This window comes from Oryctolagus cuniculus, chromosome 16 (genome assembly GCF_051225735.1).
Source record: "Oryctolagus cuniculus isolate XC-2025 breed Fujian yellow rabbit chromosome 16, ASM5122573v1, whole genome shotgun sequence".
Taxonomy (NCBI): Eukaryota; Metazoa; Chordata; class Mammalia; order Lagomorpha; family Leporidae; genus Oryctolagus; species Oryctolagus cuniculus.
In genome coordinates, this window is record NC_142882.1 from 12236464 (window position 1) to 12250355 (window position 13892).

General features: G+C 41.0%; 1 protein-coding gene across 1 annotated transcript in view; it reads right to left on the bottom strand.

Moving 5' to 3' along the window:
* LOC149121483 (vomeronasal type-2 receptor 116-like) overlaps positions 1-13892 on the bottom strand; it is a 99594-nt gene that overhangs the window by 47540 nt on the left and 38162 nt on the right. Inside the window, exon 2 of the mRNA XM_089315530.1 lies at positions 856-1242. Coding sequence (XP_089171656.1) covers positions 856-1242 — 387 coding nt within the window. The remainder of the gene's footprint in view (positions 1-855; positions 1243-13892) is intronic.

Consider the following 13892-nt stretch of genomic DNA (forward strand, 5'->3'; position numbering starts at 1 on the left):
TGATGTACATGTAGCAGGATGCCAAAATTGTTAAATTTTACTAATGAAAAATGAATAGAAATGAAAAATAATTGGTCAATATGTCTTTTTTGGCTTTATATAAATTCCAAAGAATATTAGGGAATGACAACTTTTTATCTGTTGTTTACTCATGTGTTTCATTGTATACTTTACAGTATTTCAGCCAGCATTAGAAACTTTTCTAATATGATTTCTGATTAGAAAGTAAACATTCAAAATCTACAGTGACCGAAATTTCCAGCCAAAGCCAACAATCACAGATATACCACTAACCAAAAGAAAGAGCCCATATTCTTTTGTACCTAATCTCTCTGAACTTGAGATGAAAAGCAGGGTCATGATGCTGTACCTCAATAAAACATCTCTAGATTCCATCAAGTGGCCAGTGCTTGTTCTGTTCTAAGGGAGGTTTACCTGCCAGGGAAGAATCATGGGCTGGGCTGCTTCTCCTGGAGATCCCATTTCTACTTTCTCCAAACACATTTTATGGAGGACATGAGCCACTGTGTAGACAGCATTGTAGACTAAATAGCTGGAGTCAGATATGGTCAACAGGTCAATATGTCCTGGAAGAAACTCTAAGGAAGTATTTCGTGAGCAGGTTCCAATACATCCACAAAATGACCCTGCAAGTGAGCAGTCCAGATGGAAAAGCCATAATTTACTAAAGTAAAAGTCTTCTGGGTAGTGGGAAGGGTTTGCCATCTTGACAAAATGTTTGAGGCCAGGGATTTCTTCCTTGTGGGGTGAAAATGAGAAGCCTCCATGTAGAGAGTGCAACATGTGGTTTGTCTCAGACATAACAAGATCCCACTTTGATGTCAAGATCCACACCTTCCCCATGGTTAAAAAGTATCCTCCTGCAAAGTCCACATTGATGAGGCTCCTTACTTCACCATAGAGTATATGCACATTTGCAGATGAAGCTCTGATGCTACTCATGAAAGTGAGATCACTATCCCCATACAACTTCTTTGTGACAGGGTGCTTCACTGTAAAGGCCACACAGACACTTTTCTTGAGCATCTGTGCTTCAAAGTACTGAAGGAACTGCTCTCCCTTCATGTCATCAGACACAAAGAGAGCCACCCACATCCAGCCAAAATGCAGCAACAAGGAGATCATTCCATGGCCCAAAGAGCTGTCACTGGTGGCCATCTGATAGAGTGAGGGAAACTGGTCCTTATCATTTAGCATGGGATCAAAAGGGCCATAGGTGAGCTGAAAGCAAAGAAAAACATGATCACATTTTTGTGAGATTTGTCTTATCTCACTTGGAAGTGAGTGAAAAAAAATCTCCCCAAGGTGAGCTTTAAGTAGGTTACTATTGTGTGAAAAGAAAAAGTGCAGTGAGATGAAAAATCTTGCTATATTGACCACAGAGAAGACCATGCTTCACATGCACATTACTTTAGGTTAATAAATGTGACTCCTCATCCTTAGCTTTAAAGAAAATCTGTCAGTTTCTGTATGCTCTTCATGTCCTGCAGTGGGGACTGAGGAATAAGAAACTTTGGATGCTGCTTCACCCAGCCAGTGGTCTTTCCCACATCCTTGCCCAGGGTGACTAGTGGAGCAGAGCCACCTTCTCCATGGTAGATAACTTTAGACAGAAATCTCTACTGTGTTGATCTCTTGGTATTTGGTGTACACGGATTACCACAGGAATCCTGCATTGTCTCCAAGAATACAATTACCAACCCTCTTTGATTTGGGGCAAAATAATTTTTCCAAAACAGAAGCTTCTGCTCACCATGTGGCCTATTTTTGGCAGGCACATTTTCTTGTGTAGTGTGTCCCTGGGGAAGTATTTTTGTTTGTTTGTTTGTTTTGATAATAAACTTTTTATTAGGGAAAACACAAAGCATTATATGCTACTAGATGATGGTTCACATATATTACATGTTCAAATTATAACATTTCTCATTCCTTTTTCAAACAGATTCTTCTTTTCCCCCTAGATAAGTGTCACTCCCCCTCTTCATGGAGGAGCGACACTAGACCCTGCCTAGGTTTCCTATCCGAGTCACGGCACCATTATGTTGCTCCCCCTCTTCATGGAGGAACGACACTAAACCCTGCCTAGGCTTCATATCCGAGTCACGGCACCATTATGTTGCTCCCCCTCTTCGTGGAGGAACGACACACGACCCTGCACTGTTCTTTTGTCTGCTCGGCCCTCCCCGGGTTTGCTGCTGGTTCTTCCCGGGTTGGCTGGGGAAGTATTTTTTAGATACTGGTGCAGACCTAGGGAGGAAGTGATAATGTCTCAAGTCATTGGGTCATGGAATTCATGTGGAATGACTTCCTGGTTCTACACATCTGCTCTGGCAGACTCAGCCCAACATCATGGAGACATTTGGTGAGCAAACCAGCAGAGCTGGTTATATTGGAGCCCCTTGTCTGACTGGCTGCTTCACTGTCTCCTGAAGATTGGATTCAATGTCCACATGTTTGATATGTAGACTTGTATATGGCATGGCCACTGAGAATGTGAAAAAAATCAATCTGTGTGCTTGTGACTAATTAGGATTGAAAACATGATTGGTTGAGCTCCAGTATAACTGGATATGAGTCTCAACACTCCATGGTGGAGCCAGCCTTGTGGCACTGTGTGTTAGCCTATCAATGATGATACCAGCATCCAATTTTAAATTGTCAGTTCAAGTCCTGGCTAATATGCTTCCAATCTACTTGCCTGCCAATGTGCCTGAGGATTCAGCAATGTGTTACACAAGTACTAGGCCCCTTTCTACCATGTGGTATAACTGGAAGGAGATAGTGGCTGCTGGCTGCTGGCTGCTAGCTGCTGGCTGGCTCAGATCTAGCTGTTGTGGGAGTTTGGGGAGTGACCCTGTGGAATAGGAGATCCACCCCACCTCTGTGTGTATGTGTATGTGCCTTTCCTTCTTTCTCCATTGCTTTGCCATTTAGATAAACAAATATGGAAGTCTTTTTAAAAATAATTTTTCACTGTTACACTCAGTGTTTTCCCAAAGAGAACCAAGAGGTAGATCCCCATATCCATTAGTCCTAGATCTCTGGGTGCCACCTGAGACAGTGCTGTCCTAGGATGGGGCATGTCTGTGTGCTGTGGACATTTTTTATGAGGCATAGAGGTGAGACTATTAGATAGTCAATGCTTCCAGCAGGTGGGAGATGGTTACACAGGCCCTAGACAGGAATATTAAGAATATGGTCAGCCGGCGCCGTGGCTCACTAGGCTAAACCTCCACCTTGCAGCACCAGCACACTGGGTTCTAGTCCCGGTTGGGGCACTGGATTCTGTCCCAGTTGCCCCTCTTCCAGGCTAGCTCTCTGCTGTGGCCAGGGAGTGCAGTGGAGGATGGCCCAAGTGCTTGGGCCCTGCACCCCATGGGAGACCAGGATAAGCACCTGGCTCCTGCCATCAGATCAGTGTGGTGCGCCAGCCAAAGTGCACTGGCTGCAGCAGCCTTTGGAGGGTGAACCAATGGCAAAGGAAGACCTTTCTCTCTCTCTCTCTCTCTCTCTCTCTCTCTCACTGTCCACTCTGCCTGTTAAAAAAAAAGAAATATGGTCAACATACCCTGCTATTTGCCTTTATTCCTTATCCTTCCCTTGTTAATAATCTCATGTCCCTGAAAAATCCATGGGATCTCTCCTATACCATGGTGGAATATGCACACTCGGCTGCCCCATTTCCATTTTTCAGAGGTGAGAGAATGGTGTTGGAGGAGATTCAACTATTGTTCTCCAAATTCACAACTCATTTACCTGTGGGGTTTTGTAGAGCTCCAAAAGTGTTCCAAATTCAATGGACAATGCTGATGTGGTTCCAGCAATGATGGCAACATGTCTTCCTTGTTTATGGCAGCTGTAGTTAGGAAAAGCCAGATTCATCCCAGCCAACCAATACACTAAACTCAATAAGGTATACTGTTCACTGGCAAAGGCATTGAAGAATTTGAAACCCAGGGTCAGGTTGGGGAGTAGCTGGGGGTCCTTATTGATCTCCTGGATGGCAAAGCGGAAGGCCAGCACGTATTGGTAGCTCTTCCACAGCCACCTAAAAAGAGGGGCAGCATCAGGGAGAAGGTTCAGAGCATGGAATTCAGAGCAACAACACAGCCATGCCCTGAAGCAGCAATGGTTAGACTCAGGCTTCCACTCAGTTGTGCCACAGCTCTTGCACATGGAGGAGGTGTGAGGGAGGTTCCAAGGGCTCTAGAAGATCCTGGCAAGGTCCTTGGACTCCTCTGAAGCAAACCATGTCTATGATCACTCTCACCTTCATGAACCCTCTAGGGAATCTTTGATGTGTTCAACCTAAGGACAACACCCAGGAGCAAGCATTTCTGTTTTCAGTAATTTCTGGAGTAGCCTGAATACCACCTGACTCATCTGTTGTCCAAAATTTTAGAACATTCTCAGGGCCACCTGAGCTGTTTTTCCCTAGTCCTCACTTTAATTTTCTACTCTAATATTTTGCTTTGCTCAAATCAGATTTAACATTTTGTTTTCCTTGAATGTAAACATTTGACTCCTGAAATCTGTCAGATAATTGCTGATGATTGCTTAGTTTCCATTTATTTTTTTCTCTATTGAATTCACATTTGTCATTTCATATTTTACACTTGCATGTTGCCTCCTGTTTTCTATATATGTTCTTAAAATTGTTATTAATACAAAGATTTCATATATTTCATAGATATTCTAAGAGGATAACCATATGTCCCTCCCTCAATTATCCCTCCTTCCTTTCTCTTGTTTCATTTAATCTTTGATATAACATAATCTCAATTTACTCTATAATCACAACATATATCTTAAGTGAAAATAGGATTTCTGAGAATTTAGGAACTCTCACATTTTATGAGAGAGTAGATGGTCTATTTCCTCACTATGGATTTCTTTTATCTTCTTCCCTTGGAATTCTTTTGAACTTTTATAACTTATTACATTGCTTCCATAATTTGAAAGCTAAGAAAAGTCATACATGTTAATAAGTTACCTGGGACTCAATATATTCATCCAATCATTCCTTTAGTTACTTTGCATTGGATATTATGTTTCTGTTTTGGGCTTAATTAAGAGCTTGTCATTTATCCTTATCCTCAATATTATAAACACATTCAAAAAGTTTCTAATTGACAGTGCTTTATTTTTAGCTGAACAGTATTTATTGGGTCAGACAGTGTTGTGCATGTTGTTCTTATATGTGGAGTTTAAAATTTAATTTTGTCCTCCAGGTAAAAGTCTGTATTCTAGACACACTTAATCCAAGGAGATTTTCAGATATGTCGAGGACTTACTTGTTAAAAATGAAGTCAACCTGGCACAGAAATCATGCTACTGTCATGTGTCCATAGCTTAAATTTATTTATTTGAATAATAAATTCAAACCATTGAATAAACTTTTTTTCTTTTACACATTTAGTCTTAGTAATAGAATTTTTCATTGTGAAGGGCATACTGCATTCACCCTGGGTTATTTACAGCATGTGCTATCAGCTGAAAGTTGACTAGCTTAATTCTTTTTTTTTTCCTGAATGCAAAGTTGTGAGTTGTTAAGTACAGAACCTGGCATGCAGAGTTATTATTTTAAGTAAACAGGAGTGTCTGACACCAAAGCAGACCTAGATATTAAGATATTTTGAGAAAAGTATACTAAATATTGTTGCAAGCCACAACATGGATAAAATAGGAAAACATGGTGCACTGCAAGATGTTAGTCACAAAAGACCACAAGGGGTATGAATCAGTTCACATGGAGGGGCTATAACAGACTGATCCTCAGACACACAAGACAGATGGGTGGTATGGACTAGGAGAGAAAGAATGAAAAATGTAGAGACACTGAAAAGGACTATGGGGATTTGTGAGTGGGTGATGAACATTAACAGGTTTATCAGCAATGAGTTGGTAACTCTTTTAAAAATCTTGATAAAAGACTTTATCTCATTATTCAATGATGTACCCCAATCTTCTCAGAGAAATATACAGTTTATTAAATGAAATTGATCATTAGAGTATTACATACAGTCACGCAAAATGAATGCCAAATTAAAGGCCAAACACTGGGTAAACAAGTGTGGGATCTGCACATAAAATAACTCCTTTTAGGCAAATAACAACACATCTTCCATCAGCTTTAAGGGAGTTCAGTCATTGTATTGAAGCTGGAGCTTGAAGCCAAAGTCCACAAAGAATTAATCATCTGGCCCATATTAACTAAAGGAGACTAAAGCATACATAATTTTATTTTAGAGTGTGACAAGCACATGAAGGCTGGCATGTCTGCACAAACAAGGGTGACCAGACACTTTTCTACCTGGGGAACAGAAGGCAGGGCAAAGCCTGTCTTCCTCTTTTTGGCGTGGGCTGACCTCACCCTGAGATCATGAACAAGACAGGTCCTCACTGTCTCCCAGTGTCCCTGAGATGAGAGATTACATGGTAACACTGTGCCTCAGAGGTTGCCAGGCCCATTATCAGTTGCCCACACTGCATGGCAATCTGCTGAGTGGATAAGCTTTAAATTCCAAAAAGCATGGAAAAGCCAGACACACACCATTTAAACCAACAGCTCTCTGCCTCACCCTCTTCTGAACACATGAGCATGTGGTTCTCTGCAGTGAGTCAGAAACACACTCCACTGTCACCATCAACAAGGGTGCAGAGACAGGATGTTTGTTTCTAATCCTCTTCAGACATCCATGTTAAAAGTTACTAAAACACATGCTGCACAGGTACGTCAAGCCCAGAATTTTCTGTGTGATTCCTGGAGAACCATCAGGATCCAAGCGAAAGAACTGGGGAAGACAAACCCCTTTCTCCTTGTGACTTTCAGAGACTTAATGCCTGCAGTCTGTTGGGGCTAAGTTATTGACATGTGGTGAGACACAGTCTGTCACAGTCTGTTTATGGTGGCACATCTCAGACACACATTGATTCACTATCAAGTGCATTTCAACAATGCTCTTGTCAGCACTGACACCCAGAATGACCTCTTAATCCTAACGCTGACCCCAGACCAGGGTCTCAGTGTCTCAGGACATCTGTGCCCACTCCATGCATGCAGGTGGGATGGGATCTGGAGTCCCCACATTTTGACTCATCCCAAGATGTCCAGGGCTACATGGAGTGGGCACATTTCTATTGATGTCACTGCTCTGTCCCTGAAAGACTAAGAAACAAATGGAAAAATGAACAGGAATGTGTGGAAGGAACAAGAGTGGAGGGAACCTATGCCTTTCTTTATTGGCATTTATGCCACTTTCTGCATACCTTCCAGCATTCTCAGAAAGTATTAAACACAGACATAGTAACATACACTCACATTCAAGAATAACCAGACTTAACACATATGCACAATCTTGAACTTACCACGAAACAACAGTTTTATACTGGGGACGATGTAAAAAAGATATCTGGACCTTTTCAGTTTCTGTTTCTGGATAGTAGAGAGGGAAAAAGCCACCCAAGATCAGGTCTCCGTCTTGGTTGATACTTGGCTTAAGGTAATGATGGCATTCCCTGTGAGTCATGCCCTGTAAAGTGTGTATAGTATGCAGGAGTAGGCACAGAAGGCTCACAGACAACATCTTGCCAGTGTTTTCACAATGCAGAGATGAAGCCCAGAACATCAGCTGAGGTTAGGGAACAAGGAGCTGGCAGGTGTCAGCAGGCTCAATCCCCTGCAGAGAATCGCTCTCTGTGCAGGGCACTGCCGAATCCCAGTATCGCTGTCTTCAAGTCTAGTGAGTCAGAAAGGGGCACAACTAGCAACTACAGGGAGTTATTTCTAAGGAAGTCCATGCAGTGAGACATTGCCCTTGGTGTCCATGTGATCAGCACAGCACTTGCAGCTCAGCCTTTTCATTGCTTCACTGTGTCCCACACAGTAACTCAAGGGATCACCCAGCCCTGGGGCCCTGCACCTGTCACCCTCCATTATTGGGGAAAACATGTTGGAAAAACATGTTTTGGACTCTCTTTCCTCTCTTCCTTGTATGATTTCATCATGGTCCAACAAAGCACTGGGGACTACTGAATGATTGGACTGTGTACAAAGTGTTAAGTGTTACTCCAGGGGACTTCTTGGTGTGTTTGGCAAGTTTAGAAAGAGTCGATGCTAGGATCAACAAAATATCTAGTTGCATAATTCCACATATGAGTTGGAAAGAAGTCAAGGGCTGATGTCTATCATTGATGACTCTGTGCTCCCCACCCAGTCTCTTCATTGCTGTATCTAATATCAATCTCAAGTCTACAGAACGCTGCTGGGAACATTGGCTTCATGATTAAGAATGAACGGGCATATTCAGAAAAGGGGACCAATTCTTTCACCATGTATACCCCTCCACACAATTTATCCAGTTACCCACCTCCCTGAGGTTCTCCCCATTTAACAAGCATTTAGCATTGGTATGGTTTCCATGTGACAAGTGAAAGGAATTCTGTTCTGTATCAAACATGGATTTCTCAGGCTGTCTATTTTCTCTCACTTTTTACAGGAAACATTCTAAACAATATTCCTCTACCCTTTTTTTAAACTTTTATTTAATGAATATGAATTTCCAAAGTACAGCTTATGATTACAATGGCTTCCCCCCATAACTTCCCTCCCACCCCCAAACCACCCCTTTCCCTCTCTCTCCCCGCTTCCATTCACATCAAGATACATTTTCAATTCTCTTTATATCCAGAAGATCAGTTTAGCATATATTAAGTAAAGATTTCAACCGTTTGCACCCCCATAGAAACACAAAGTGAAAATACTGTTTGAGTACTAGTTATAGCATTAAATCACAATGTACAGCACATTAAGGACAGAGATCCCACATGAGGGGTAAGTGCACAGTGACTCCTGTTGTTGACTTAACAAATGGACACTCTTGTTAATGGCATCAGTACTCACCCTAGGCTCTTGTCATGAGTCGCCAAGGCTATGGAAGCCTTTTGAGTTCTCCAACTCTGATCATATTTAGACAAGGTCGTAGTCAAAGTGGAGGTTCTCTCCTCCCTTCAGAGAAAGGTACCTCCTTCTTTGATGACCTGTTCTTTTCACTGGGATCTCACTCTCAGAGATCTTTCATGTAGGTTTTGTTTTTTTTTTTTTTTTTTTTTTTTTTTTTTTTTTTTTTTTTTTTTTTTTTTGGCCAGAGTGTTTTGGCTTTCCATGCCTGTAATACTCTCATGGGCTTTTCAGCCAGATCCGTGTGCCTTAAGGGCTGATTCTGAGGCCAGAGTGCTGTTTCCTCTACCTTTTTAATTAATGATCTTCTTACCTGTTTTTAATTGTTAACTTTAAATCGTCTAGACTTATGGTTCCAAGTGAATGAGTTGGTATCTGTGCACATTGTGAATCAGTTCATCCAGCTCTTTGCCATGTGTTTACCTCACATCCTCTCATCATCTTCAATTTTTTGGGTTAACCACATTAAAGTCATCTGCCTCAGACATTTTGCAAGTAAACTGCATGCTGTTCCCAGGCTCCGCATGATGTGCAACACATCACTTGAACTCATTGGTCTTGTCTAAATGAAATTTTATTTCTCTAACTTCTGAGCATTGAAACTCCCAGCCTTGGTAACCTTTGTTCTTTTCTACTTCTGTGAAAAATGACATGGGGATTTTGACATGATTTGAACTAAGTTATTATATGCCTTTTCATATTATGTATATTTTAAGGCTATTAATACTTATAATACATGAATACCATATTTCTTTGCATTTATTTGTGTGCACTTCCATTTATCTTATGAAGATCTTAGTTTGTATATCTTCTACTTCCTTGCTTAAATTTATTGAGTTTAGTTTCCCCATCATGATCATGCCCTTCAAGGTTGTACCAATTACCTATGAGAAATCTGGTAGCAACCAATTACACTCATTCACATATAGGCCTCCATTCTACAAGACTCACACACCAACCTAAAAAGAAATGTGAAGAGTACTTAGTGCAGGAAGAAATAGAAATTGAATAAATAACATATCATAAAACAGAAGACAAATGCTTGACAATTTCATTAGATCAGGAAAAAAGGGGTCATGTAGATAGTGGGTAAGAATGTGATTTTTTATAGAATTCTAGAGGAATCTTTGATAGAACGGTAGCAGTAGTGGTGGGGAAGGGCCTGACTTCCAAGGGCCACCATGTAATTGAGAGATGGAGGGTCTAGAATTTGTGGAGGTTGACAGCTGAGCCTTATGCTTCCTGGAATTCATCCAACATCTCTGTAATATGGCAATGATTCAGCGAACATGAATGGATAATAATATTTTTAGCAAGCTGTCATCCTTATCTGAGCTGGAACTTTAAATTCTATATAAAATATTCTAATGATAGCATATTGTAGGCACAATACTTGGGGTAACTACTCAAAAATATATAGGCCAACAGAGAAATGAATGATATCACATTGTTGACATGAACACATATAGTCACATGTACATGGTTCATGTTTAAACCATTTCTAAGATTCTGAATCTGGGGTATGAGGGTTCCACTACTTAGGAACTAACTATGCATTAGGAATTCAACCCCTGTCGTTATGGAAAACACTTGAAAAATTCCCTAGGATTGTCCCACTCTGGCAACACAGCATGAAATAATGGCCTTGCCTGAGATCCTCCACAGAGAGGGGTTGAATGGAATAAAAGTGACAAAGGCAAATATGTATGGTATCTACAAAGGATGACTGTGTCAATCATAATCTCTTGAATCAGGGTGTACCATAGTATGATAATTATTCAAATCATATATACCTAAGGTTTTAGAATATATGAAGGAACACTTTTGGTATTTATATGTATGCATTTGGGTCACTGCCTCTTTCTGTACCACTTCCATCTCTATTCATTAGCTTTTTTGGAAAACTTTTATTTAATAAATATAAACTTCAAAAGTACAACTTTTGGATTATAGCAATTTTCCCTCCATAACCACCCTCCCACCTGCAAACCATTCCATCTCCTAATCTTTTTCCCATTTCATTCTTCATTTTTTGTAACAGGGTGAGGTGAAACCTAACTGTAGTTTTGATTCGCATTTCCCTGATGGCCAGTGATCCTGAACATATTTTCATGTGTCTGTTTGTCTGTTGGCCATTTGGATTTCCTCTTTTTTTTTGTTTTTTTTTTGTTTGTTTTTTACAGGCAGAGTGGACAGTGAAAGAGACAGAGAGAAAGGTCTTCCTTTTGCCATTGGTTCACCCCCAATGGCTACTGTGGCCAGTGTGCTGTGGCCGCCGCACCGCACTGACCTGAAGCCAGGAGCCAGGTGCTTCCTCCTGGTCTCCCATGCGGGTGCAGGGACCAAATAGCTGGGCCATACTCTACTTCACTCCCGGGCAACAGCAGAGAGCTGGACTGGAAGAGGAGCAACCGGGACAGATTCCAGTGCCCTGACTGGGACTAGAACCCTGGGTGCTGGTGCCACAGGTGGAGGATTAGCCTATTGAGCCACGGCACCAGCCCGGATTTCCTCTTTTGAAAAATGTCTATTGAGGTCCTTGGTCCATCTCTTAAGTGGGTTGTTTGTTTTGTTGTTGTGGAGTTTCTTGATCTCTTTGTGGATTCTGGTTATTAATCCTTTATCAGTTGCATAATTTGCAAATATTTTTCCCATTATGTTGGCTGCCTCTTCACTTTCCTGACTGTTTCTTTTGCAGTACAGAAACTTCTCAATTTGATGCAATCCCAAATGTTAATTCTGGCTTTGACTTCCTGTGCCTCTGGGGTCCTTTCCAAGAAATTTTTGCCTGTGCCTGTATCTTGGAGGATTTCTCTGATGTTCTCTAAAAATTTGATGGTGTCATGTCATAGATTTAGGTCTTTAATTCATGTTGAGTGGATTTTTGTGTAAGGTGTAATTTTGGGGTCGTGCTTCATGCTTCTGCACGTGGAAATCCAGTTTTCCCAGCACCATTTATTGAATAGACTGTCCTTGCTCCAGGAATTGGTTTTAGATACTTGATCAAATATGAGTTGGCTCTAGGTGTTTGGATTGATTTCTGGTGTTTCAATTCTGTTCCATTGGTCTATCCATCTGTTTCTGTACCAGTACCATGCTGTTTTGATTATAACTGCCCTGTAGTATGTCCTGAAATCTGGTATTGCGAAGCCTCTAGCTTTGTTTTTCTTGCACAAGATTGCTTTAGCTATTCGAGGTCTTCGGTGCCTCCGAATGAATTTCAGCATCACTTTTTCCAGATATGAGAAGAATGTCTTTGTATTTTGATTGGTATCACGTTGAATGTATAAATTGCTTTTGGGAGAATGGACATTTTGATGATACTGAATCTTCCAATCCATGAGCATGGAAGATTTTTCCATTTTTTTGGTATCCTCTTCTATTTCTTTCTTGAAGGTAATTATCATAGAGATCTTTGACATCCTGGGTTAAGTTTATTCCAAGGTATTGGTTTGTCTTTGTATCTATTGTGAATGGGATTGATCTTAGAAGCAAATTGGGTATATTAGGAGCATTCCTCAACACAATCAGGGCAACTTGTGAAAAACCCCCAGCCAGCACCATATTGAATGGGGAAAAGTTGGAAGCCTTTCCACTGAGATCTGGCACCAGACAGCGATGCCGGCTCTCACCATTGCTATTCAATATACTAATGGAAGTTTTATCCAGAGCCATTAGGCAAGAAAAAAAAGTTAAAGGGATACAACTTGGGAAGAAAGAAGTCAAACTATCCCTCTTTGCAGATGATATGATTATTTAGGGGATCCAAAGAACTCTACTAAGAGACTCTTAGAACTCATAGAAGAGTGTGGCAAAGTAGCAGGATATAAATTCAGTGCACAGAGAGCTGGATAGGACATGGAGAAGCCAGGACTTGAATTGGTGCCCATATTGATGCCAGGACTACAGGTGGTGGCTTTGCACACTATGCAACAGTGCCGGCCCCTATGGAATACTTTTGAAGACCATAAGCAAAATTTCTTTCTTCCCTTCAGAGAAAAGTACCTTATTTTTGGAAGACCCCTTTTTTCCCCTGGAGTTTCACCCACTGAGGTGCTTCATGTAGGACATTTTTTTTCTAAGTGTCTTGGCTTTCCATGACAGATATGTTCTTGTGGACTTTTTAGCCAGACCAGAATACCTTGAGGGCTGATTCTGAGGTCAGAGTGCTACTTAATGTGATTATCATTCTATGAGTCTGCTGTGTGGACTGCTTCCCATGTTGGAACAGTCTCTACTTTTAAATTCTATTATTATTAACAGACACTTGATCCTATTTATATGATCACTTTAACACTTAATTCTATCCAAATGATCATTTTCACACTTAAGGTGGTATTTTTACCACCCAGCCTATGGGGATTTTTGATTCCTATGGATGCCTACTTCTTTGATTATGGTACTGATATTATGATGTGTTCAATGTCCAAAGTCATCAAAATATATGCATGAAATGTGCTAAATTTGTATACTATACCTAAGGAAAGCTTGAAAAAGCAATAACATACATTTCTCCCCTGTACTTCCATAGCCCAATGAGGAAGTTCAGGGTTGGCCCCTGAGAGATGTTCCTCAGCCCTGGGCTGACTTCTGACACTTCAGCACAGTTTCTCAGAGTCTTTGCTAAATTTAAATCAAAGGAGTTGTCTGGTACCTCCCTGGTGAGTAGAAATCATTATTGATTTCTTCTGGTTTCTGGTGTGTGAGTTGACCTGTCAGGGATTGTTGGAAGGCTGGACACAGCACTACTTCCAGAACCAGGTCTGAGTTTTAGACGTTATCTCAGACCTCTGGTTTTGGTTTTCTGGTTTTGGTTCAGCCTAATTTGTATAGGAGTCATCTTTATCTGTTCATTCACTGTTGTGCCTTGTGTGCTCAGTGTTTTACTCATTTAGGAGATGGGACAGGGGTC